We start from the raw sequence: 25,334 nt of genomic DNA, 5'->3' as shown, positions 1-25,334 counted from the left end.
TTTCTCTTGAGAAATAAAGATTTTGCAGTTAAGCTTCGCCATGTGTGAAATGATCTAATAATTAAAAATGTTGCTGTTCATCAAATAATGTTAAAAATATTTACAAATGGCTGTTTTCTATATTTCTTGAATAAATAATATAACATTAAAATGTGTTCGAGAATGAGAGCTTAGATCTAACGCTCGGGGTCATGTCGACCGAGGAGAAACGTTTAAAAGGTCAATGACCGCTCTACACGACACTACCCGAATCCGAACAAGGGGTCAGGTCAGGTCAGGTCAGGTCAGATGCAGTTGCAGAAGTGGTAATTCGGTAAAAATTCGAGACCGTCAGCTTCTCAAAGACGAAAATAAAGAAAAATGTACTAAAGAGGGTTCTTTATTACTCCAAGAAACAATCAACTGCTAAGCAGAATCGGAATGCGAACTTACGGCCGTACAAGATTGTCTGAAATTGACCAAAGAAATCCCAGCCTGTGATAATCATATAATCTAATAATAAAAAATGTTCCGGTTCATTAAATAATGTTAAAAAAAATTACAAATGGCTTATTCTGTGTTTCCTCAATAAATAGCATAACATGAAAATGAAACTGTCAAGTGTGGGATTCGAATTCACGCTCCCTTTCGAGAATCAGAGCTTAAACTAACGCCTTAGACCGCTCGGACAACCTGACTACACTTAAATGTTGCGAACTGGGGGTCATGTCAGGTCGTGCCCTGGGCAGAGTGCTACCCAATGTAGGAGGACCCAGGGCGAGTAAAAAGAAAGTGTTATTTAGTGTCGTCCATGGGATTTTGTTATATGGGGCGGAGGCGTGGATTGATGGATACCGCATACAGAAGTATCCACATTTAATTAATAAGGACAAGCATAAGCACGAAAGAAATACAGATTAAAAAGAAAAAAAGAGGGAAAAAAGATGAAACAAATCTGAAAAGTTAGGAATAAAAAAACCGAAGAAGAAAGAAGTAGACAAGCAACGACTGCTAATCACAAAAGTTAGGAAAAATCAAAGAATCAAAAAACCAAAAGAAGATTACATGGAATTACATGGAATGCTAACGCGGTTCGGGTGGGGGGGGGGATGTTTTAGCCGGTAATCCAGACATTACCATGATCGAACCTAAGTCCCTGGTGCCCATGAAGGTTTCCTCTTTCATGGAAAAAAAAGGTCAGATCAAGTCAGGTCATCAGATTTATTGAGCTAGGAGCCCCACTATATATAACTTACGCAAGGACAGTTATTCATACACAAACTGAAACTTTGTTTTAGAGGTGTGCAAATGTTACTTGGTCTGAGTGGACTGCTTGTAATATAACTTGTGGCAAACGCTTCAAATCCAGGAGCGAACTTTCTTCTGAAGAGGACAATAATGAACAAACTGAAGAAACTAGCCCGTGCGAAGAAACAGTTGAGTGTGAGATGCCTGCCTGTGAGGAAGACACGGCAAGTACGGGTCGTTCTAGGTTACTTACGGACAGTCAAGTTATAAGTGAGGGTCCATCGTATAACCCAGTTGTTGATTGTGAAGTTAGTCTGTGGTCAGACTGGGGACCATGCAGTGCCACCGAACCGTGCACCAGAGGGTATCAGTGTAAAGAACGCTACATAATAACTCATCCTCTTAATGGTGGAACCGCTTGTCCCAAAAGACTTCGAAAAGAAAAACGCTGTAAAGTTTCTTGTTCAAAAAAACACAAAGCGTCAACTTCAACTTCATCAGAAGTTGACTGCCAATTGAGCGCGTGGTCAGGCTGGTCACCTTGTAGTAGTAATTGTGGAACTTCGGCAGTTGAGATTAGAACATGAACTGTGGTAGTTCCTCCTAGTAATGGTGGCAAGGAGTGTGGGCCAAGACTTGAACAAAGAAAATGTTCATTGCCTTTTGGTTGTCACGACAGAGAATGGTTGTTTATAAATAAGAATTAGCGAAAAGTTTGTAAAAATACGTTTGTACTACATAGTTGGAAGAAAATATATTTTAAAGGAAATGCGACTTTGTGTCTTAAGTGAATCACAAAAGAAATGTGAAGTATAAATATAAATATCAAGCAGTTCGTTTAATGCAACCTAAATCTAAAATGCTGTTTTAGCTCTTATGTAAAGTACAATTCGCCCTTGGCGCTCTCTCTATAAAATCTCTAACTGCTGCAATACTGGTATAAACTCCTGGCACTCCACGTCTAGCACATCCAGCTCCAAAAGAAGCTATTCCAGCAAGAACTCCATCTATCATTAAGGGTTCCCCAGAATCTCCTTTGCACGAATTTTTCCCATTTCTACCAACGCACAACATACGACTAGTTATCATCTGGGATTCATAGACACTCTGACACACCCTTATGTCCACAATAAAAAGAATTAGGCCCTACAATATAGGAGATATCTTGTCATAATCAGGGTCTTCATGTTGCACTCCCCATTCAGCAGATTCATTCCATAAGGAGCAGTAAAAATGGTGATGTTTTCACCACCAACTTCCCTAAAAGACTTTGAAAAGAGAAACACAAAAGCACCAATAGAAATTGACTGTGAACTGAGTCCGTGGTCAGGCTGGTCACCTTTTGGTATGGTGGAACGTAGATTTGAAACATGAACTACCCTACTTTTTGAGCAGAAATGCTTCCCGAAGAATATCAAGTTATAGAAATGAGGCGAAATTCTTAATCATCTTTAGTTTGCGATCATAAATGTAATTATCTGTGATATTTCTATCCATATATGAATGTTTGGAATTTAATGTTCGTTTCATAAAATTTAAATATATACACGTCTTTTTTCCTATAGTAAGCGCATACTTGTTCTCCTCCGTTAACAAAGAATTTCGATCAATATCACTAAACTGACAAGATATAGATTGTAGGCATCTGAGAGGTCGGCGATATTAATTTAAGGTTACTCGAAAATTAATTTAAAAATTCTCTGCCTTCACAGGATTTCTGCTCCTAACGCGAGTTGGTTGATAAAACTTTTTTCATATAGTAGCCGGGCCAACGAAACATTGAAATAAAACTTTGATGTTAAAAAAAACTCTGGAAAATATACGACGAATATTTACTTTAATTCCTCAGTTTTGCAAAGTTATTAAAATTGGGCGGACAGATTTTTCACTCTTTGAAGTTTGCTGCTTACATTTACTAAATTGTGTGTTTGTGTGTGTGGGTGTGTATGATTACGGTTTTACTTGTTGCAACGAAATTTGATACAGGTACACAGCATATATGATCGTGTTTACAAATAACCGCGTGGGAGCCCAAAAATTTGTAAACTACAAAAACTGAAAACCAATTATGTACCAAACGAGATAAGAAATTATATTTTATACACATTACGACCTATAATATCCGGCAGTTGTAAACTAATTTCGATAACAATTCTTCAATTTACGTGTTATTGAGTACCTAAAAAAAATTCGGCACACTGCCGCATTCTATGGAACATAAAACTAAAAATAAAACTGTACAGACACACATTTTCTTCAGGTGAAGAAAAGTTAGGAAGGCAGCAGCTACACCGTTATTTTTTTAAAAGAAAATTAAAAAATTGGAAATTCTAATATTTTGACCACGAAGCTAAATTTCACCAGCTGTAAACCTGTTCTAACAAACCGAAATATTTTAAAAGGTGCTTTTTAATTATTATATTTTAAATCCAAGAATGCATTGTTGTTGATGTGGAAAAGTCTAGAAAAGTATTTTTATTTTCTTTTAATTTCGACAAAGTTATTATCTTATCCAGTTGTTTCAAAACATGCTGAAGGCAAGCTCGAGAATAAGTATAACTAATAATTTGACTTTTTGCGTTCTAGGTTTAGTGCGTAATTCATATTTACTGGGAAAGTATTGCCACAAATATTTACAAGAATGAGATAAACTGAAGAAACTTTTTGCAACTGCGCACGCTTTTTAATCTAATAACACTTGTCTAGTAATTACTTAAGAGTGAAATCAAATGTATGTTTATTAATTGTACAAGGTAAGTTCTAATAATGATTAATTTAGATGTTAAACTGAAGCTAACATAATGTTTAAAAAGTAAACACTAAAACATTAATAAAAATAAAACAAAAGTGTATTTATTTCGTTAAAAAGAACCCCTATATGGCCGAAAACTGAATAAAAATAGTATTTTAAACCCGATTTACATTAAACGTACTGATATTATTACGAGGACAAGGTTAACTGATCAAGATATTTATTTTCACTCTCGAATATTTGTCGCAGATCTTTCTCGTAAAACCTTATCTCATTTACAAAATACATAGGCGCAGATTATAAAGTTTCCTTATTATAATAATGCCTCATTATATCCCATCTGGCTCCTCTCCAAGTCATGTGACATTAAAATTCTTTTATAAGTCCGACGCGTTATTTATCATAAACCGATAAACTAACGATCTTCTTCTAGAGATACAATGAAACGTAATAGTTTCATCATCCTAATATTACTCGTTCTCGCACACATTTCACTTGGGTACGTTTGTGACCGCACCCCCAAAAAGGGCGAAAAAATTCCAAAAACGAATAACGGTAGATATGTGATTGAAGTTGTAGGAAATCCCTCGACGTACTCACCTGGACAAATCTACACCAGTAAGTACCACTTCATCGTTATTTAAACCCTACTAATTCGATTCCAGTTGTGCTAAAATCACACCCACAAAACCCTATCACAAATTATTTCACTGAGTTTATGCTGGTGGTGGAACCACAAAGCCCGTCAGAAGCCCTTCAAGATATCTTAACGGGCGAACTAAAACCAGTTGATCACTCCATTGTAAAGTTTACTCCGAAATGTCCGAGCGCAGTTATACAAACAAATACCCTAGCAAAATCGGGAGTAGAGGTAAGAACAAAAATATCAAGATTGGTTTGCAAATTTTTGAAAAAAATTTCAGGTTTTATGGACGGCTCCACCCTCTGGAAATGGGTGTATATATATTAAAGCCACAGTGTTCGAATCCGGGGATAGCTGGTTCGCTGATGACGGTGGATTGACTAAGCTACTGTGCGAAGAAGAGGAAAACAGAGATGTGCAACCCGATGTTCTCGAACAATGTTGCACTTGCAACGAAGCTAAGTATGAAGTAAGTACCAAGTCTTTTGGAAGGTGCTACGGTGATTTAACACTGGATTAGGTGGCTTTTCGAGGGTTATGGACGAGAAATACGCATCCTACAGATTATCCCATTAACATGTGGGCAACCAAGTTGGGGGAAGTAATTGGAGCTTCTCATAAAATTTCCTCTTCGTTTTGGAATTATAGTACTACTGCTAGTGACGGATTAAAACTTCTAGCAGAAGACGGCGAAACTTCTCTTCTAGAAGACGAGCTTAAAGAACGTGTTAAAGTAAGATGTCCAGTGTTAGATTCTTTTTGGTGACTGCTATTACATTCTAGAATGACGATATTCGTACTATTATCAAAGCCAGAGAACTGCCTTTTCCCAATATTACCGGAACGTCCTACACAGTGTTCAGAGTTGATCAAGAGCATCATTTAATTTCTCTAGTGTCTAAAATTACCCCATCACCAGACTGGATTGTAGGTGTAGCTAATTTAGAATTATGTACTGCTGAATGTGACTGGATAGAATCACGTACCCTCAACCTCTATCCATGGGACATTGGTACCGACGACGGCGTTTCTTACGAAGTAAGAAAATAAAACAACCATTTGATGTTTCTATCATGTTTTTATAGTCCGCAGATTCACCAACATCGCCCCCCGATGCTGTAAAGCTAATCACTTCAGATCTTGAAAAATATCCTTTTTATAACAGTAATGGCGACCCTATCAAACCAATTGCCGAACTTCGTATCACCCGCCAGAAACTTTACGAGAAGGTTTGCAGTAATATGACTTCAGAGCCTGAACCAGAAGATGATCCCTGTCAGTTGAGTGAGTGGACTGAATATTCAACTTGCAGTGGCACATGTGGTAATTCGGTAAAAACTCGAGACCGTCAGCTACTCAAACCCGAAAATGAAGAAGAATGTACTAAAGAGGGTCCTTTATTGCTTCAAGACACAATCAATTGCGAAGAAGAATCAGAATGCGAACTTACGGTACGCAAGGACAGTTAGTAATTCACAGACTGAAACTTTGTTTTAGAGGTGTGCAAATGTTACTTGGTCTGAGTGGACTCCTTGTAATATAACTTGTGGCAGAGGCTTCAAATCCAGGAGCGAAGTTTCTTCTGAAGAGAACAATAATGAACAAACTGAAGAAACTAGCCCTTGCGAAGAAACAGTTGAGTGTGAGATGCCTGCCTGTGAGGAAGACACGGCAAGTACGGGTCGTTCTACGTTACTTACGGACAGTCAAGTTATAAGTGAGGGTCCATCGTATAACCCAGTTGTTGATTGTGAAGTTAGTCTGTGGTCAGACTGGGGACCTTGCAGTGCCACCGAACCGTGCACCAGAGGGTATCAGTATAAAGAACGCCACATAATAACTCATCCTCTTAATGGTGGAACCGCTTGTCCCAAAAGACTTCGAAAAGAAAAACGCTGTAAAGTTTCTTGTTCAAAAAAACACAAAGTGTCAACTTCAACTTCATCAGAAGTTGACTGCCAACTGAGCGAGTGGTCAGGCTGGTCACCCTGTAGTAGTAATTGTGGAACTTCGGCAGTTCAGATTAGAACACGAACTGTGGTAGTTCCTCCTAGTAATGGTGGCAAGGAGTGTGGGCCAAGACTTGAACAAAGAAAATGTTCATTGCCTTTTGGTTGTCACGACAGAGAATGGTTGTTTATAAATAAGAATTAGCGAAAAGTTTATAAAAATACGTTTGTACTACATAGTTGGAAGAAAATATATTTTGAAGGAAATGCGACTTTGTGTCTTAAGTGAACCACAAAAGAAATGTGAAGTATAAATATAAATATCAAGCAGTTCGTTTAATGCAATCTAAATCTAAAATGCTGTTTTAGCTCTTATGTAAAGTACACATTCGCCTTTGCCGCTTTCTCTATAAAATCTCTAACTGCTGCAATATTGGTATAAACTCCTGGCACTCCATGTCTAGCACATCCAGCTCCAAAAGAAATTATTCCAGCAAGAACTTCATTAATCACTAAAGGTCCTCCAGAATCCCCTTTGCACGAATCTTTCCCATTTCTACCAACGCACAACATACGACTAGTTATCATCTGGCTTCCATACACACTCTGACACACCCTTATGTCCAGAATAAAGAGAACTACGACCTGCAATACAGGAGACATCTTGCTATAAGGATGGTCTTCATGTTGCACTCCCCATCCGCTTGCTTTTGCGGCCGTATTTACAGCCCATTTTGTTGTGTGTTTGGCCAGACGAATGGGTTGTATAGTTCTACTATAAGTAAGGTTGCCTCTCAACTTCAAAACTGCTACATCGTAGTCATAGTTGTTGGGATTGTATAATGGATGATGTATTGTCCACAAAACTGGGACCACAATACCTCCGGTTTTAAGTTTATTAGATCCAGCACGAATGCTAAGGTCTCCCTTTGCGGCTACGATACAATGGGCAGCAGTGACGATGGTGTTGTGATTGATAATGGTACCCCCGCAAAAATGATAATTGTTATCTCGAAGTGATACTTGGTAAGGAGCATAGACGATGGGGATTTCTTCACCACCAACGATTCGATATTTGTAGTTATCGTCTTCTGCGCCTTTATTAGCTTGACTAGCGGGACAAATTACATCTCCAATGCGCTTTATAAATGATTCTAAAAGGATAGATCTAGTTTAATTTGGTGCTCTGTTCCAAGTGAACGTGGTTTACTCATGTGAATTCAAATGACTATAGAATATTGCTTGCTAGGAATATTGCAACTCACCTGTCTGGCCTATTACACTCCCACATAAGAAGTATAGAGTAATCACACGCAAAAAAATTGCAATCATTTTGTGTCAAATTAATAGAAAAACTATATGTTTACATATACGCTTAGAGCAAAAGTGATATCAAACATCACTGGTGTTGAACTAGAAAGTAGTAATCAAACACCGTTCAGTTATAGTGTTATAAACAATTTATGGTGATTAATATGAAACCCACTAGGTTTAGACCACGTAAATTTTTCGCAATTTTATCAAATACACTTTGAGAAGCAAAAGGTTTTGATATGTGTTACACTATTTTTCAATATTGACATGGAGAAGTAGACCTCTGAGTACTTACTACTGATATGAAGAAGAAGCAAATAATCAGGCGAATGATGAACATAACTTCACTAATGAGGTAATTTTTGTATCCTTACCAATATTTTAGGTCTGATATAATCTTAAATAAGTTGCTAAATTTGATTATAAAAAATTTCTTTGAGATTATAAAATCATACGTAATAATTATATACCAAGGGAGCGAAAACTATTTTTATAGCCAAGGTGAATTCTTAAGGTAATAATTAAAGAGAAGCATCAAACACTAGGTATATATAATTTTTAAAACTAGTACTGAACAAAAGTGCTTATCTACAGTGTTAAATTTTGATTAGTTAAGTTAGACAAATTGTAGAAAAAAGAATCAACATTGTATGAAAAACTATAAGTAGAAAATATATATTTGTGCCTAGTTTAAAGATGTTTGTTAGAAATTGACGTATATTTGTCTATGTGAAATCATTTACAAAAATATGTTTTTAGTCTTGGCCTTGTGTTTGTAAAACTGAAATTTAAAAAAGCCTAAAACATAACATGGTGTAATCAAACGTAAAATAATAACAATGCAATGTCGGTATAAGTAATAACATATATAAATCCTAGGTTTTATATCTTATTGTTAAAAGATTAAATTGATTCGTTTTGCAAATTTGCTGACGACGATTGCCCCATCTTTAATTTTCGTAAATATACGTCAAAATCGTAAGAAAAACCCATAAATTTTTAATTATGTCGCATTACACTGGAACCGCCATTTTAATTAAGTATTTTGGGTGTACTTCAAATCGATGCACGTTAACCTTTAAACAAAACTTGTTTAAAAAGAACACCTACTCTATGGATTGAAGGTGTAACATTAATTATGTCGCAATAGGTCAACATGTAATAAATTATAGATGACTTTATTGCTAACCACTTGTTAATAAGATACGGTAAATTTAAAAGACATTATAGTCGGCAATAAGAAATAATCCACTTGGTTTAATGACACAAGATTGCAAAAGCTTATTGCTCGGATATTTATTGCTACTTGGAATTTACTGTTGGAGGAAAAGAAAGACTGACATTCTATAGCTGTGAAGTTTGAAAAAACTTAAGCCACATCAGTAAAAGTAGGCCCCCGTTTCCACTTGTTGCTTCATGGTGACTTAATTAATTTGGCAGATAATCTCCGAAACTATTCGACTGATTGTTGTGAACTTTTATACGTATTTTAAAAATTATCACAATTTTTCTTTTTTGAAATGGACACAAAACAACGATACAATTTATTGATAGAAGAAAATAAGAAAATGTATTCAATAAGTGTATATAGTTTTATTTATGGACTTGTTTATACATGGTGTTTAACAAAATTGATGAATGAATATCCCTTTCTGCCTGTATAATATTAAAATGAAGGAACTAAAAGAAACATGGTGGTTAAATTCGAATGTATTTACTTTTACACTACATACATAAAAAGAAAATCCAGTTCAAGGTTAGTCTAGCTGTATAGTCCAGGTAATATATAATTACCTAGACGATAATTTATTATCTAGTTTAGTAAAACCCATCAGTAACTCCAAGTAAAGTTCAATGAAACAACAGTGTTAAACCTAAACAAAAAAAAGCTTTATATTGCACTGACATTTAAGAATGACTGTTTGTTTACGTCATTGTCGGCATCCAAAGCGGGTACTAAATGTGTATGATAAATTTCAATCAATGTCGAAAATGATATCTTCAATAAAATCCGCGACTGTTGGTACGAGTGTATAAATCCCCGGTAGCCCAGGTCTTGCACACCCAAAACCAAAAGATATAACTCCTGCCAGGACTCCGTCGATCACAAGCGGTCCTCCCGAGTCTCCTTTGCAGGCATCTTTCGACCCATCCAGTGTCCCAACACACAACATATTTGCACTAACTTGGATCATTAGCGAACCGTATACACGTTCACAGAGGGCCATGTCTATGACATGCAAGACCACTGCTTTGAGGCTCTTGGGGCTCATATCTTCTTCATGCTGTTCGTCCAATAAACCCCAGCCACTGGTTATGGCCGAAGTATTCACAGGCCATTTGTCGATCTCCAAGGCCAAATCAACAGGCTGAATGAACTCATTGAAAGGAAGGAAACTTTCTAGCCTCAAAACAGCAACGTCGTAGTCAACAGAACGTTCGTCGTATTCAGGATGGGTAAAAGCTTTTTGTACTTTGATATTCACACCACCCTCGTCCCAGAAGGTGGAACCGGCACGAATACTCAAGGTAGAAACATTTCTTGTCTCCATACAATGCGCCGCAGTAACAATATGTCTAGCTGTAACCACCGAGCCTCCGCAAAAATGGGAACCCGAATCCAGAATTGACACTTGGTAAGGGACATCTAAGATGTTAATATCTTCACCACCAACAATTCGAGTTTGATATGTGCTGAAATCGCGGTTCTTTAGAGTAAGCTGACGCTGTCGTTTAACAAGATCTACAAGATATGGTTAGAGTTAGTTTCCTCCTTAGACTAAATGCAAGAAGGTTGCTTTAACTTAAAGAGTACGACTTAAAGTTCTTGATATTGCTAGAAGCAGTGAAGGATGGATGTTTTTCCGTTATCTAGGTTTCAAAAAACTGTATTAAAACTAAATTTAATTAAAACATTTATCAGATTTATGATATCACTTCTAGATATCACTCATTCATAGTTCTAAGTCCTCCAAATTGTTTACCAATGAAAATATAAAATTGTTACTATGGCTTGCGAAAAGTCCTGATCTTAATCCTATTGAAAACGTATGGGGCAATATCGTTCGCGAAGTGTATAAAAGCGGGAATCAGTATTCTATAGTTAATGAACTTAAAGAGACTATTTTGAAAACTTGGACTAACTTGGACATAGATTATTTATCTTCTGCATTTAGTTGATAAAAATCAATGATCACTTCGCACAGGAACTACACAATTAAATATTATAGAGAATTGACACAATGTAAAGACCAAATCTGACGAGACAAGCTAAAGTGCTGTAAGTCAAAGGTTCTAGTTCATTAATGATTATTGATAAAAAAACTTACTTTGTAGTTTAGCCGCAATTTGGAGAAACACACAAACAGTAAACAAAGTCAGTAAACATTTTTTTTCGAATAACATATTTCTGTAAAAGCTTCGGTCTTCGTTGTTGTTATTTTATGAAATTAAACTGTTCACACTGATGGAACATTCATTGTAATGCGGCCATCTACGCATTCCGGCAATAATTATAAGTACATCTTATTGAAAAAAAAAAACAAGAGCCCATCCCACGTAATGTTAAATTTCAAGCAGTGTGTTCTTTATATGTGATGATTAATAAATTATAATTTTGCATTGTGCGCAAATATATTTTTATTGCCGTTTTATCTCAGAAATGTATATTGCAACATGTCAATTCCTAAAATACATTTTTTTTTACGAGCAACCACAAAAACTGGTTGTGTTTTAAATATAGGATGTTCCAGATATTGTGTGAACGTCGCTGTTTTTAGCTTGAAAGGGGCAGCTTAATTTAGTACAATGCTTATGTAGCGTCGCGACGTTAACCTGTATGTTTTAACGGATTTTGATAGATGGTTAGTGAAATTATGAATACAATGATATAAAACACTTCAGTGTTTATTTCATTTTTAGTCGATAAAAAATACAGTGTATAAAATATAAAAAAAAAAATAAGTAATTCGTAAGATCTGTTTCAAAAACAGTTACTTAAACATAAGTTCGACCATCATTGACAATACAAAACTTCGTATTAGTTAATAGTAAATAGTAATACAGGTTTTTTATCTTCAAATCAAGCATCGAACATGTTTCAAACTTCCTCCAAAATTTTCTGAAAAAAAAATCAGCCAAGAACGTACCCGCCAACAAGTGACACTCAGAATAGGTAATAATTAAGTAGTGTAACATGATTCATAAATTTTGTGCGTAAAACACTAACTCGTGCTTATAATACTTCATATTAAAATTTGTTCTCCTATAAATGAACATAGGAATAATCTATAAACATTTATGTTATGCGGGACGAGCCGATAAGACTGTTATGAGTTTCGTTTCTTTTAAACACCTACAAGCCAATTTCATTTGTTGATCAAGCATAATTAACGTGACATTTTAAAATAAGGTACATACCTTGCATGTAATCAGGGAATGCGATGCTTACTAACGAAGTGAATATGAACAATGTACTATAAAGTTTCATTAGTGAAAATATCTAAATAAAACATGAAAATAAATGAACAAGGATAATTGAGTTATGGTCAGCAAAAGTGGTTGGGAAATAACTTTACACATGAATTAGAGCAAAGAAAAATAAACAAAATTTTGAGTATTTATTTCTTTACACTTAGAAATATGTGAAATAAATTCGCTTTAAAAACCTTAAAAATTAACACTATGATTTTGACGTTGAATTGCAATACCAGATAGTGTATAGTATATGCAAACAATTATACACGTAATTGAAACTGAAGTGAAAACATTCTACGAACGCATTTCCTAAAAGTAAGATTTTGTGGGCCACATGTATTTAAATTTGTTTAAAGCATAAAAAATATTAAACTATATTAAATTAAAAAAAAAATATTGCGGGTATTTAATTTGTTTTCGGTTGGTATTAACATTTGTATTTAAAATGAAAAATCAAAACACCCAAGAAAATTTTTGGCATCAAAATGAACATATGTATAACATATTAATGTCAAATATTTATTACACATTTCTTCTTAAAAAAAAAATAGTACAATGACCACATCCGCAGTTTCTACGCACACTTAAAAAATAAAAAAAATCGAGCACTATCGACGGAAATTGTCGAGTACGGCCCTGTGTAAAAACTTGATGACACCTGCGACATTAATGACAGATGACATAACCCCACAACCTTGAGTGTGTGCCAAAAACCAGTAAAAACCGGAATTTGCTTGAGCAGACTCAAGTAATCGTAACCCAAAATCCTTTAAGCCACTTATTATGCAAAATCACTTTTATTTTCCCACAACCCGCGCCAGCAATGACAGGTAAGTGGGTGTACCTGGTCACGTGACGTTCCACACCACCTGTCAACCTGAAATTCAATTACTTACCTGAAATGTTAATTAATTAAGTGCCAAAGAACTCTCCCTTGTTAACAATGTCCGGTCATAACACGCTGGCTCAAGAAAGCTCAATTACAGACAATTTTTCAGGGCCGGAGTCTCGATTCGAGTGCCCGATTTGTTTGGCATGGTTGCGGGACCCCGTTTTGACAACCTGCGGGCACAGGTTTTGCCGCAGTTGCATGGAACTGTGGTTGGAGTAAGTCACTACTTTACTTATTGCAAGAAGTGTGATAAATTCATTCCAGGAAAGAAAATCCGTCGTGCCCCATAGATAACACAAAGCTGCAAAAGGGGGTAGATATTTTCCCTGATAATTTCACTCGGAGGGAGATTTCTCAGCAAAAAACGAAGTGCCCGAATATCGCGAAGGGTTGCTTGGAGGAGCTGTCGCCTCTCGACGTGGAAACTCATCTGGTTGTTTGTAAATACAGACCACCTGAGTTGCCTGAGAATGAGAAATTGAGGTGCACTTTTGTGGAGTTCGGGTGTGAGGAGAAGTTTGAGGATGAACCAGAATTGCAGAGACACGTGGACCAGCAGATCCAGAAGCATCTCATGGTGAATAAAAATGTTTGTTTCTGTTGCATGTGATGATGGTGAAATTGCAGCTGTTGTCACGAGCGTACTCAAGGTTTACTATTAGTAGTCAGAGTGGGGCTAGCACGTCTGCTATCGCACAAGAAGCAAATTTCTGGGATCCCCCGTCCAAAAACGAGGTGGCTGTACCCAGTAATGATAACCTAAATGGGTTGCTAAAGTATGTTGAATTTTGAAACTTATTTGAAAAATGATGGTTTGTTTCTAGGGCGCTGTATGAGAAGGTTGTTTTATTGGAACAAAAAACTCGTGAACAAGATATTATTATTGCGAATATGTCTGAACAAATCTCGTCTCTTAATTTGTCTATGACAAAGATGCATTTACGTTATTGTAATGGATGCTATCTGTGGTATTTTAATGAGTTTAAGAACAAAATTAACTCAATGAGGAATGATTCTCGCATTATGCATTATAGCCCGGGGTTTTACACATCTGCAAATGGATACAGGTGGTGTTTTGTTTTCTTGTTTCAAATAGAAAATTATAATTGTTTGTTTTTAGGCTATGTATCCGCCTGAATCTCTCCCCCAAAGACCCAAACTACGTGGCAATTTTAATTCACGTAATGAAAACCGAACATGACCATGCCTTGGACTGGCCTTTTAGTGGTAGATTGACCATAACTTTGATCCATCCGACGTAAGTTCTGTTCTCTTGTTTGTGCGTCTTGTTGATTAAAATTTCAGTCAGACTTTTCGCAATATCAAGGAGACGATGATGACACGCCCTGAGCTAGAAGCCTTTAGACGGCCCGTCCAGGAGATGAACCCCAAAGGTTTCGGTTACACCGAGTTTGCCTTAATCGAGGAATTGTTCAGTCAAGGTTACACTGATAATAACCAGTTGTTGATAAAAGTTCAAGCTCAACCCGTTTGAAACAATAAACTTTTTTAAAATGTTGATTTATTAACTTTGGCAGTTATTCACATTGCGTAAAAGCTAAGGAAATATACTTTGAGACATGTTAACGTAAGTAAACCTAAACAATTAACAATATATCACAAATATAACAGCGATTTAGCGACATCGAAGAACACTCCCACGGGACGTATTCTCAAATGTCCGAGTTAATAACACGGAATGTAGTACACACATGAATAAATGATATGTAACAATAACGCAACAAACATTTCTCGAAAAGAAAAACATTGATATGCTTGCGTGATATTAGAGAGCCCGAGCGAATCGAAAGTAAGACCTGCGCAGTGTCACAACACGGAATATCAATGTCGAAAGAAAGTCATTCGAGACCCGACTTAACTATTTGAGCCACAATGTATTTACCTACAAAGTACACTTATAAAATCTCAGCAACTAAAAATACCTTTGTGCGTTAAATAATAAACATTTGCTTTATAAAAATATAAATAATAAAATGACTAAAAATGAACATTTATTGTCAACCTATTTAGGGATTCGTGACTAAAGTAACTTTGGGTAAGAGTATTACTGAAGACAAGCTTGCAGCTTCTCGATCCATTCTTGTGCTGACGCGGCGTCGGCGGCGCAGAAGTTGTACGTCCGGCGACTAGTGCGCAGCTGCAAAAACCAGTCAACCTAAAATCGCACGAATACAACCACACTTACGTCAAAGAACGCCTTATCGTCGGTCTTCTTGGGCGGACCTGGCGCTGGGGTCGCCGACGAAACCGTAATCACTTCCGCCAAATCTAAAATTTAGTAACGTATCTAGTTTTAAGCGAAAATGACCCTTGGTTAAATTACTTACCTATATATCCCTTATAATGCGAATCTTCCATCGCGTCGTAGTACCTCAGCTGATGCTTAATCGAGTCCAAAACGAACCACCTCTGTTTCCAACCCTTGAGCAGAGCCCCCCGTTTATACAAATACCCTTCATGAGTGCGATTCTCCGCCACATTCGAAGAAAACTGGTCGTAGTATTGTTGACTAGACGTTTGCCGAGCGCTCCCGGAACTGACCGATCCGTTATCACCGCCTGTACCGGAAATGGTCTGTGAAGCGCTGCTATCGGCGATGGCCTTGTATTTTGTGCAGTTTTTAGGTACGCCCTCTATACACTTCTCATGGCAACTGTACCCGCAGTCCATACAACGCATCCCCGTCTAGAAACAAAAGAATCGACTCACTTTAATTACCATTGAGAAGTCAAAAATCACTTGGGAAAAACCAGTGTTTTTCATTTTAGGAGGTTGTTCATTTTGTGAAACTATACGTACTTTCACTGGTCCCCATAGTAAGCTCGTGCAATAATCACAATAAGTGGGCGTCGTGTAGTTGTACTTCTCGAAGCGGTGGGGGTGTGAATACACCAACGAAGTTTCGGCGGCCCCCACCATTTTCCCTCTCATTAGAATCTCTAGGGTGGATCTTTTATGGACTAACCGGCCGTGGGATCGGACTAGAGCCGTACTAAACGACGCGTGTCTCTGGAAAACAAAACGACAAAATACTTGACGTTTTTGGTACTTCAAAACATACAGTGAGTGAATCGGTTGTCGGAAGCTCCAGTTTATCCCACAGGACCTTCCACTTCTGAGGTAAGTGTCCCAGTTCCGTCTCCAGCCTGTGGATTTCTTCCAACAGGTGGCTAAAAGCGTCCGGGACACATTTATTCACACAGTCGTACCTAAAGTCACAAAATAACCAAAAGTGAACCCCACGTCGTGTGCTCTACCCACCCTAAAGTAATTATTTTTCGCGACGACTTATTCGAGATGCCGTCTGCAGCTTCCGCCTCTTCTTCCTGCTGAGTATCCAATTGTATAATCTCAAGGTCGTACTCCGGCCCGTGGTGGAGATTCTCGTCAATGTAATACTGCCACACTTCTAAACACGGAAGATGAGACTGTGGTCGCAATACCTGAAGCAAAGCACACAAATGGCAGCAACTATCGACGATACAACAAGTGGTATTAGTGAGGCGTGCGCGCGCATACTATCCTTAATTTCTAGCGCTACAACACAAAAAAGTCGCTACATACCGGGTGTTCGAAATCCGGCGTGTACATAAAATTGAAGAACAGCGGCGTCCTCGCGTGCTGCTTCTCCACGTAGTCGAACACGCTCTGCCCTAAGTTGGTCCCCGAAGTGGTCCCCGCGACTCTCCCTCCAGGATAGATATTCTCATCGTCGGAGATCGTGTCCACGCTCTTGTGGTGCGAAGTCAGCGACCCCCTCTTGTCCTCCACGGCGGCCACCCCGCTCTCCACCCTCTCGAGCTCGCAGTCGAACAGGAACGTGCGAAACCGACAGGACACGGAGTGGTAGGCGAGAAACCTCAGGTAGAAGTCGCTGAACTCGAACGCCATCGGGAACTGCTTCTGGATCTGGTGGACCACGTCGAGGAACTGGAGGAACGTGGGGGCGAAGCCCGACGCTTGCGAGTTGGCGTTCAGGTTGCTGCGGTGGCTGAAGCGGTGGCCAAACCCGATCCATTCCTTCTCGACTAGGACGCGAAAGCCTTCCAGCGTGCGATAATAAGGATCCAGGCAAAGTTGAGCCACCGACGAGACCTGAGCGGAGGTGTCCCACCCGTCCTCCAGACAAATGGACACCGAGGAACCCTGCAAGTCGAGGAGGTCGACGACGGCGCCCGCCAACTGCATGATGTTCTGGATTTGCTGCAGCCACTCCGAGTTCTCGATCAACCTGTGGAAGCTCTGCTCCGGCGCGTCGCTCGCCGAGCTCGGTATGCACGCCCTCATTAACTTCTTGAACGCCGCCTTCGTGTGCCGCACGTCGTAGTACTCCACCGGAATAAAATCAGTCTTGGGCGCAGAATCCATCTTCACCCCCTTCATCTGCGCCTTCTCCCCTAGAACATACAGCGCGGCCCTCTGCAGCGTGTGCACCCCGTATATGGCACTCTCGGCGTCCGTCGAGTGCCTGATGTTGCCCCTTGTCTGCTGCACGTTGGCCAAGGACGCCTGCGAGCTCTGTCGCCTGTCCTTGAGCGAGCCCCAACGCCCGAAGTTCTTCGGGCCCTTGCCGCCCGACGACCTTGGAAACACCCTGAAATGAAGATCTAGAACGAACACGAGTCGGGGTTTGCATATTTACGCAAGCGTTCCCATGGCCTTGAGCGGTTTGGAGCGTCGAGCCACCTCTGGCGTCAGGGTGGCGCCGGCCAGCGGGTCGTCGGCGGCCAGAAAGAGCGAATTGACGCTTAGAGAGCTGTCGGACATCCCCCAGGCGGAGCCGTGGCGGTGCGAGAAGATGGGCGTGGCTGCGACTAGCGCGGAGAGGTAACGTTCCTGCTCGAAGGAGGAGGTGGTTTCGGTGGAGGCGTTCGGAGTGGGGTGGCTTTTCAGCATACCCATCACGCTCTTGCCGTGGTGCCCGGCCCCGCGGAGGAGGAGCGCTTTGGTGCGGGGGTGGCGCCACGTGGTGGTGGGGATCCGCCCCTGCCGGTAGCAGCGGCAGAAGCGGCGGATGCTCTCGTCGGTGACGATCGCAGGGACGACGAGGAGAGCAGGGTAACTGCAAAAAAAAAAACGTAGCAATATAGGGCAGTATTGAAGATTTAAATTTTAAAGATCGAATCCCTTTGGAAATAATCAGCGAAATAAATGTAGTGGATTCGAAAGGGCATCGGATTTTATGCTAATTTTGTGTTATGTTTTATGTGTTCTATGACTCCAATTTTGGAACGTTTAAACTCCGACGCACCTTTCAAAGCGACGTACGTTCGGAACGATATTTTGTGTTTTTGACCATATTTAACATGTGTTTTATATATTTATGTGTTCGGGAATTCGATTCACGATGTACTTTTGTTTCATTAATTTTGCTTTATTGAATTCGGTTGACGAGTTCGGCCCAAGTCTAGATTGACAAATTTCTCTTTTCATTCAATTGACTATTCATGGTTGCATTTAAGCTCCGGTTCACGACGATAAAAAAAATCATCACACTTGAGATAGGGCGGGTGGGCGGGGCTTATATTTTGCCTTTTTGTCTTATTATACATAGTCATCTTTTCACAACAAGAAACTTAAAACATGTTTAAAATGGTAAATTTGTATAGGGAACTATCGATTTGCAATTACGCTTCGCCCCTTGATCTGATAGCGAATGAAAAATTCATCACGATTGAGATCGAGACGGTGGGGCTCTCTTTTAGTTTTCTTTGTATAACACGATTACTTAAGAACTATTTCACATAGTAATTTATCGTGGAAAAATAAGGATTTTATAATTAAGCTCCGTCCCTCGGCTTACGACGAATAAAAAAACAATCAGAATTGAGAGGGCGGGTGGGCGGGGCTTATATTGTGCCTTTTTTTTCTTAATATACATAGCCGTCTTTTTGCAACAAGAAACTTTGAATATGGTTAAAGTGGCACATATTTGCAAGGAAGTATGGATTTTGTAATTATGGAGCAGAACCTAATTGCAAAATCGATATTTCCTTATACAAATTTTCCATTTTAGACATGTTTTAAGTTTCTTGTTGTCCAAATAAGTCTACACATATTAAGAAAAGAAAGACAAAATGTAGCCCCGCCCACCCACCCTGTCTCAATTGTGATGATTTTTTTATTCGGAATAAACCAAGAGGGCGGAGCTTAACTGCAAAATACTTATTTCTTTACAAGAAATTAACAACATGTTTTTGAGTATCATGTCGTTCAAAGAATTTTATATGTATTAAGAAAAAAAGGCAAAATATTAACACCGCCCACCTACCCCATCTCAATTGCGATGATTTTTTTTTATTCTTAGAAACTTAAAACACGTTCAAAATGGTAAATGTGGATTTTGCAATTAGGCTCCGCCCCTAGGTCTGTCAGCGAATGAAAACTTCATTACTTTTTAGATCAGACCAGATATGGGTGAGGTTTATATTTTTCTTAATATACATAGCATTCTGTGACCAACACGATACTGAAAAACATGTTTTTATAATAACTCGTAGAGAAATAAGAATTTTCCGAGTAAGCCCCGCCCCCTTGACTCACGACCAATAAAAAAATCATAACAATTGAGACAGGGTGGGTGGGCGGATTTAATACCTGCTGCGACTTGGTTGTACGTAGCTGTAGTTGGTGCAAAGAAACAGTTCCATGACAGTTAAATCGTTTTAATAAAAATCTGCTAACATGCCACCATAATGATTTGGGCATTGCCTTCCATTCCCCCGCAGATAAAAAATTACAAACTAGAGCATTATGTACATTTAAGAACAAGGTGTGCTTATGTGATCGAAAATTGTTACATTGCACTAGAAAAGAACGAGATTTTAACTGGAAAATACAGCTCAAAAAAAAAGAGAAAAGAACTTAATAAAATTATCCCGGCATATTTTTGTGCCGTTAATTCAAGGTTACTTTTCCACCTTTGCGGTTCACCATTTTGCATCAGAACACCTCCCGGATTTTTCCGGAATATTTGGGTTATTACACTATTATAATTAATGATGCTTACCTTCTGCACATCATATACATCGAATTCACCGTGGTTATCCTGAACTGATCCGGCGCCGGTTTCGCGTTCGTCGGCGACGAATTATCATTGCACAGTCCCAACCTCTGCCAATCCCTGACGTAGCTCCTCTCCACCAGCCTCTCCAGCGTCTTGGCGTCCGTCGGCGCCGGCGGCACCGACGACGGTCCCGTCTCGAAATCATCAATAGACAGATCATCATCGTGACTATACTCATCCGCATTGGGCAAACTCATCCTCCCCGGACTCGTCATGTACTTATTGCTGCTGTAGATCGTGGAGTTCGGCAGAACGTACTTCTGCCTCTTCGACGACGACTTCTGCTTAAACCCGGCTTTCCTCGCCGTCTTCAGCAGCGTCTTCTTCGCGAATCCCCGTAGCGTCGCGTTTTTCTCCTTCCCCTTGTGAAGCGGAGTCTGACTCACCACCACCTGACCCGTGAACGCGAAATGGTGGAACACATCTGGCGGATGCCTTATCTTATGGATAAACTTCCTCAACGTTTCCACATTTTCCGCTGTAACCTCTTCGTCGAACGCCAACTTCATCAACTGGAAAGTGCACGATCGCAGCTGTAACCCTTCTTGCAGCCATTGGTCTAGGTGCGCCAAGTACTGCACCGCCACCTTTTTCTCCTTCGTGAGGGACGTCACGGGGAAGGAGCGCACCACGACTTGCTCGCAGGCGAAGGAGTCGCACGGTGTACCCTTGAAGATTAGGCGGTAGTTGGTGAGGAAAATAGCGCCCTCTGCCGGGAGCAGCGGAGGACCACCTAGTAACCCAGGGCTGCTCTCCTCTCTTCCGTCGGGGAGCAAGTACACGCGCAGCCCCTCCATGATGAGCTCTTCGCCGGCCAGCATGTTGGGGGTGAGGATTTTGGGCTTCTGGATCGGAGGCAGACGTTTGGACTCGCGGTGGACGGCCTCGAGGGTTTCGATGTGCATGTGGACCACCCCCGGGATCATCTGGTGGAGGTTGCGGATGTGCTCGCGCGTTACTCCGCCTTCGTTGCAGACTTTGTCGATGAAGCGGGACACCAAACGGATGACGGTCATGCCGGTTTCGCCGGGGTCTTGGTCCTCAAACCCGGATTCGGCATCAGCGCTGTCGCTTTCAGCAACACTGAAACGAATGATAAAACTGGTGCCCGACTTTACAAAAACCGACTTACCTGTTCGCCATACTGTTGCTCGCTCGTTCATCGTCGAACAGCTCCTGTTTGCTCGTCTTACTCGCAATATCCAACGGAATCAACAAATAAACCATCCGATTCGCATAATGTATAGCTTGACTATACATCGTGTTTTCCTCGCACGTGATCAACTCCTTCTGCTTGTCAGGGTCGATCGAATTCCAAATTCGCATTTGTTCGGCGGCTATTTCGAGCGCTGTCGGCTCCTGCACCCTGTTCAAAATCGATCTGCGATTGGTCCAGTTGTAGTCCTTGTTGTCCCTAGGCGAAGTCGGACTTGCTAACAACTCCCCTCTCACCCCGTCGCACCGTGCCGTGTACAACGCCTTCACGTCCTTCTGGACGTCCTGGTAAAACGCCGCCTCCCAAAATTGTTGGTTCTGCCACACCGCGTGCTCTTGTATGCAGGTGTACGCGAATTGAATGATCCCTACGCAATACGTGTAAATCTTCACCCAAAAACTCGTCAGTTAAACCAACCTGTACACAACTTCCTGCAGAAAATCGTGGACAGAGGCAACAGGGCGGCGGCAACCCCGTGCTCGTCCATCGAGGAGTCGTCCTGCAGGCCGCAGTTCATCAGACGCACGACCAGGTCGAACTGTTGGTGCTCCAACATGGCCTTGGTGCCGCTGACGTGCTGAGCGAGCTCGTTGCAGAGGGCCAAACGCGCCTGCTTGGACTGGAGGGCTCGCAAAACCGCCGGAAACGTCTTCCGGGCGTCCGAGATTTTGTTCTCGAAGATGCAGTTGATGCAATTGCGCAGGACTTCTAGGCGTCGCGCCGAATTGCTGACGATGTTCTTGTTCTCGTTGAGGTTGGAAATGTGTGGTCCCATGGGCACGATGCGGGGTTGGATTGGGCGCAAGGAGGCTAACCTTTAAGCGAGAAACGCTCGATGAGTGAAACGTGAGTCAGTAAGGGTTTTTCGAAATGAAGTGGGACCGAAAGCGGAACCTTGAAGACGAACTGCACCGACAAACTAAGACTTTGTTGGTGTAATGAAAGTATTAATTAAGGTTAAGTTTATATATTTGGGATATAGCCTGATGCAAATCGTCTTTGGAAACCTTATACAGGATGATTGTAAAATTTTTTTAAAAGCAAAGACAGAGTGAGTAAAAAATATTAATAAAGATTTTTTGTGTGTCATTTTTTTGCAATTGCTCCTCTAAACATGTTCTGTAAAACTAGTGACAAAATAAATGAAACATTCCAAAGATTTTCTTTACAGAGATTTAAAGCAGCATGACACCGACCCGTCCTCTAAGGTCATGGTAACATTCAAAGCTAAGAATTCTGCGACAAGACAACATAAGCAAGAATTACGCAACACCGAAACTTACCAAGCGTAATCCCCACTAACGCAATCCAAAAAACACACAAATAAAATTAATTCCGTCCACTTATAACAACAATACTCACCTCGATTTGAGATTGTTCTTTGATAAACCTTCGTCGATGATGGCTTGAACTTGATCCCCGTTGATTAGTGGTAAAATTGGCTGATGTATACGCGCGAACGCCCCTTCCGGGGGCACTAAAATCTTCTGCGAGTACGACTGAGGGTTCGGATTCTCGTTAGTATACAACTGTTGAGCTAATTCCTGTATGTGTACCAGTACTAGCCTTGGGTCCTGGTTTTCCGCTTTTAGCAATTCACCCAAACTACTAAAGTCAAGCGAAATAAAATACGGCTCGCTGCGCTCGCCGTATACGTTACCTGTAAAGCTCATCCCAGACGTCGCAGGGCCGCCACGGGGGCCCCCTTTCCGCCACGAAACTCGTGAAGAACATACAATCCAAAACCCTCGTGGTAAATTCGCACTCTTTCAAATTCCGCTCTCCTAAAAACGCCGCCTTGTGGAACGTTATCACTGGTTTAGGGTGTATTCTAATGAGGGTGAGGCAGCTTCTGTAGCCTTGTAACAGTTGAGCAAAAGTACGCATGAAGACGGCTCGTATTTCTTTGTCCAACATGACTGCCTGAGGGGCTCGAACTGCCAGAGGAGGGAAAGCGTGGTCGGAACAACTCAATTCGGGTTGCAGGATCAGACTGAGGGCCTCTTGGGTGTGGCTGATGAGGGGCTCCGGGAGCAGGGGAACTGAGATGCCATCTGGGATTGTTATAGAGCCGCCGTCAAGATCGGCGATTATCACATCCATCTAAAAAAGGATCAAACTTGAAAAACAGTACGATGACGTCATCAAATTTCTGCAGTGGAATGAAACCTGATCCTATTACCATACAAAGTACACCAGGAAGTGATAATTATACACATTTAAATTACAGTCACACTGTCAATTAAAATTAAGTTACAAAATACCCACCAATTCAGCTACTTCATACTTGAGTGACGAGTGTACCCCCATGATAAACGGCGTCGGAGTTGATAGAACCTCGACTAGCGCCGCCGGGAGTAGAGGAATATACACATGCGAGTACCGAAAGGGGTACATCAGGGCTGTCAGCGCTCGGCACGCCTCAGTCAACCGATTGTAACTCTTTGAATGGAACAAAATCTTGTGTTCTGTCATTATGGCACAAAACAAAACTAAAACGTTTCGAATTCCTGGAAAATATCTTCTCATTTAACGCACAACGCATTTCCCGGACCATACCTAACTGATGGAACAACAGATTCACGGAAGTGTGCGTAACCGGTAACGACGGACTCAGAGGGGGCTGCAGCGCCTGCCGGTCCCCCGCTCCGATGCTAAACCTAACTTGTGGTCCTCCAGGTGGCGGCACCTGTATGCAGCCGAGAATATTCCCGACGAGGTTCTCCAGAGGCACGGCCATGCTCTCCACGTAAACCGAATAAATTATGCCTAAACAATTCCTAAACGTTTCTATGTAATCCAGTCTTGACACCAATACTAAGCATTTGGGGGCATACATGATGCTGTGATGCGAAATCGCCGGGATGGGGCGCACGAGGGGCGCCTCCCCCTCGACCGTGTCTTCCTCCTGAAACCTGACATGAATTAATGAACGAATGGCGGGGGCGGCGAACCTCATCGACAGGTTTGCTGGGGGTGATGGAGACGGTCTCGTTGAAACACAAACAGGCGCAGTAGTGGCGGTTTGCGTCGATATCGGTAAGTACAGAGACGAAGAATTTTGGCTCTTGACGCTCGGTGGAGAGGGCCCATCCTTGCGGTTGGCAAAACTGGAAAAAAAATCATAGGAGGTATTCTTTCTGTAATTTGACACGAGATTTTCAGGACTGTCAGACTTGTCAACCCTTTCGCTTTATTTACAATAATACAACGTTTTGCATCTCGTCACAAACCAGAAAGTGACAGAAAAAACTGATCCATGACATTACATACCCATTCGATTCCTTCTATGAATGGAGTGTCTGGCCAGTCTTTCTCGGGGAATCTCTGCAGGATTATACCGCTACTGATGCCGCTTCCTTAAAATCGGTGGTTATTGGCGATTTGGGGCAAAACGTGTACTTACTTTCTTTTTCATGATCATAACCCACAACGACGAAATAGTCGGCTAGACGTGACATTTTTTAATTTCGTGGGTTGAGCAAAGAGTTTGTGCTTTCGAAGATTCGTTTGTAGCAGAAAATTAACATTTTCGTGAGTCAGTTCAAAGTTTAACGATGAGTAAGTTGTATAACCTGAAGGTCCTAGGTGAGGTGTGTCCGGGGTATTGCTCAGCCAGGGGGCGGTGCGGAACACGGAATTTTTATAAATAACGATTTATTATGATGTTTATTTACTAATTTTTCTTAGTGTTTATTGCCACACCCAAGTTATATTCCTCTAAACAAATCTTTACGCCATTTTATATACAACTTTGAACTTCTGACACTTGACACTT

At 40.7% G+C, this 25,334-nt stretch overlaps 5 protein-coding genes across 11 annotated transcripts; 2 read left to right on the top strand and 3 right to left on the bottom strand.

Moving 5' to 3' along the window:
* The first annotated feature begins 3,887 nt into the window (after nucleotides 1-3,887).
* On the top strand, nucleotides 3,888-6,838 carry LOC135127036 (spondin-1-like). 2 transcript variants are annotated; one of them, XM_064053339.1, is made up of 8 exons: nucleotides 3,888-3,980; nucleotides 4,413-4,597; nucleotides 4,645-4,850; nucleotides 4,903-5,091; nucleotides 5,143-5,355; nucleotides 5,406-5,660; nucleotides 5,708-6,073; nucleotides 6,120-6,838. In XM_064053339.1, exons 1-8 carry the CDS (start codon nucleotides 3,961-3,963, stop codon nucleotides 6,774-6,776), a joined length of 2,091 nt encoding a protein of 696 aa, XP_063909409.1. In that variant the 5' UTR covers nucleotides 3,888-3,960; the 3' UTR covers nucleotides 6,777-6,838. The 2 variants fall into 2 exon arrangements, with proteins under 2 accessions (XP_063909409.1, XP_063909404.1); XM_064053334.1 differs by lacking the exon at nucleotides 3,888-3,980 and adding an exon at nucleotides 4,253-4,362.
* A 105-nt stretch (nucleotides 6,839-6,943) lies between these two features.
* LOC135123374 (trypsin-7-like) lies at nucleotides 6,944-7,903 on the bottom strand. Its single transcript, XM_064048013.1, has 2 exons — nucleotides 7,837-7,903; nucleotides 6,944-7,725 (listed from the first exon to the last, which is right to left on the bottom strand). Exons 1-2 carry the CDS (start codon nucleotides 7,901-7,903, stop codon nucleotides 6,944-6,946), a joined length of 849 nt encoding a protein of 282 aa, XP_063904083.1.
* A 1,676-nt stretch (nucleotides 7,904-9,579) lies between these two features.
* LOC135142698 (trypsin-3-like) lies at nucleotides 9,580-11,339 on the bottom strand. 2 transcript variants are annotated; one of them, XM_064074480.1, is made up of 2 exons: nucleotides 11,215-11,339; nucleotides 9,580-10,628 (listed from the first exon to the last, which is right to left on the bottom strand). In XM_064074480.1, the coding sequence occupies exons 1-2, from the start codon at nucleotides 11,288-11,290 to the stop codon at nucleotides 9,862-9,864; spliced, it is 843 nt and encodes a 280-aa protein (XP_063930550.1). In that variant the 5' UTR covers nucleotides 11,291-11,339; the 3' UTR covers nucleotides 9,580-9,861. The 2 variants fall into 2 exon arrangements, with proteins under 2 accessions (XP_063930550.1, XP_063930610.1); XM_064074540.1 differs by lacking the exon at nucleotides 11,215-11,339 and adding an exon at nucleotides 11,030-11,081.
* A 1,683-nt stretch (nucleotides 11,340-13,022) lies between these two features.
* LOC135127010 (TNF receptor-associated factor 6-like) lies at nucleotides 13,023-14,772 on the top strand. Of its 3 annotated transcripts, none has more exons than XM_064053310.1 (7): nucleotides 13,023-13,191; nucleotides 13,360-13,468; nucleotides 13,518-13,830; nucleotides 13,881-14,029; nucleotides 14,078-14,320; nucleotides 14,374-14,511; nucleotides 14,559-14,772. In XM_064053310.1, the coding sequence occupies exons 1-7, from the start codon at nucleotides 13,185-13,187 to the stop codon at nucleotides 14,746-14,748; spliced, it is 1,149 nt and encodes a 382-aa protein (XP_063909380.1). In that variant the 5' UTR covers nucleotides 13,023-13,184; the 3' UTR covers nucleotides 14,749-14,772. The 3 variants fall into 3 exon arrangements, with proteins under 3 accessions (XP_063909380.1, XP_063909372.1, XP_063909388.1); XM_064053318.1 differs by lacking the exon at nucleotides 13,023-13,191 and adding an exon at nucleotides 13,205-13,306; XM_064053302.1 differs by lacking the exon at nucleotides 13,023-13,191 and having other exon boundaries at nucleotides 13,200-13,468.
* Nucleotides 14,773-15,128: 356 nt separating this feature from the next.
* Nucleotides 15,129-25,304, bottom strand: LOC135126945 (myotubularin-related protein 13). Of its 3 annotated transcripts, none has more exons than XM_064053196.1 (19): nucleotides 24,963-25,304; nucleotides 24,830-24,915; nucleotides 24,511-24,666; nucleotides 24,116-24,464; nucleotides 23,825-24,066; nucleotides 23,217-23,659; nucleotides 22,919-23,164; nucleotides 22,840-22,854; nucleotides 21,974-22,371; nucleotides 21,473-21,923; nucleotides 20,284-21,423; nucleotides 17,917-18,336; nucleotides 16,839-17,868; nucleotides 16,536-16,717; nucleotides 16,336-16,483; nucleotides 16,074-16,283; nucleotides 15,602-15,959; nucleotides 15,460-15,542; nucleotides 15,129-15,411 (listed from the first exon to the last, which is right to left on the bottom strand). In XM_064053196.1, the coding sequence occupies exons 1-19, from the start codon at nucleotides 25,015-25,017 to the stop codon at nucleotides 15,319-15,321; spliced, it is 6,105 nt and encodes a 2,034-aa protein (XP_063909266.1). In that variant the 5' UTR covers nucleotides 25,018-25,304; the 3' UTR covers nucleotides 15,129-15,318. The 3 variants fall into 3 exon arrangements, with proteins under 3 accessions (XP_063909266.1, XP_063909274.1, XP_063909284.1); XM_064053204.1 differs by having other exon boundaries at nucleotides 22,919-23,161; XM_064053214.1 differs by lacking the exon at nucleotides 22,840-22,854 and having other exon boundaries at nucleotides 24,963-25,303.
* Between the last annotated feature and the right edge of the window lie 30 nt (nucleotides 25,305-25,334).

The sequence above is a fragment of the Zophobas morio genome, unplaced genomic scaffold, assembly GCF_036711695.1.
Source record: "Zophobas morio isolate AGI-343-1 ecotype UQ-CSIRO unplaced genomic scaffold, CSIRO_AGI_Zmor_V1 ptg000002l, whole genome shotgun sequence".
NCBI classification, from domain to species: Eukaryota; Metazoa; Arthropoda; class Insecta; order Coleoptera; family Tenebrionidae; genus Zophobas; species Zophobas morio.
This window is presented reverse-complemented; position numbering and strand designations above follow the sequence as displayed.

Excerpts from the sequence above, each read along its gene's own strand:
- LOC135142698 (XM_064074480.1), bottom strand. The coding sequence starts at position 11,290 with ATGTTATTCGAAAAAAAATGTTTACTGACTTTGTTTACTGTTTGTGTG. Across the intron at positions 10,629-11,214 it reads AATTGCGGCTAAACTACAAA|ATCTTGTTAAACGACAGCGT; the intron begins GTAAGTTTTTTT and ends CATATCTTGTAG.
- LOC135123374 (XM_064048013.1), bottom strand. The coding sequence starts at position 7,903 with ATGATTGCAATTTTTTTGCGTGTGATTACTCTATACTTCTTATGTGGG. Across the intron at positions 7,726-7,836 it reads GAGTGTAATAGGCCAGACAG|AATCATTTATAAAGCGCATT; the intron begins GTGAGTTGCAAT and ends CTATCCTTTTAG.
- LOC135127010 (XM_064053302.1), top strand. The coding sequence starts at position 13,305 with ATGTCCGGTCATAACACGCTGGCTCAAGAAAGCTCAATTACAGACAAT. Across the intron at positions 13,469-13,517 it reads TGCATGGAACTGTGGTTGGA|GAAAGAAAATCCGTCGTGCC; the intron begins GTAAGTCACTAC and ends AATTCATTCCAG. Across the intron at positions 14,512-14,558 it reads ATAACTTTGATCCATCCGAC|TCAGACTTTTCGCAATATCA; the intron begins GTAAGTTCTGTT and ends TTAAAATTTCAG.
- LOC135126945 (XM_064053196.1), bottom strand. The coding sequence starts at position 25,017 with ATGTCACGTCTAGCCGACTATTTCGTCGTTGTGGGTTATGATCATGAA. Across the intron at positions 21,424-21,472 it reads AGCAACAGTATGGCGAACAG|TGTTGCTGAAAGCGACAGCG; the intron begins GTAAGTCGGTTT and ends CATTCGTTTCAG. Across the intron at positions 16,484-16,535 it reads CGAAAAATAATTACTTTAGG|GTACGACTGTGTGAATAAAT; the intron begins GTGGGTAGAGCA and ends TTGTGACTTTAG.
- LOC135127036 (XM_064053334.1), top strand. The coding sequence starts at position 4,301 with ATGCCTCATTATATCCCATCTGGCTCCTCTCCAAGTCATGTGACATTA. Across the intron at positions 4,598-4,644 it reads ACCTGGACAAATCTACACCA|TTGTGCTAAAATCACACCCA; the intron begins GTAAGTACCACT and ends ATTCGATTCCAG. Across the intron at positions 5,661-5,707 it reads ACGACGGCGTTTCTTACGAA|TCCGCAGATTCACCAACATC; the intron begins GTAAGAAAATAA and ends ATGTTTTTATAG.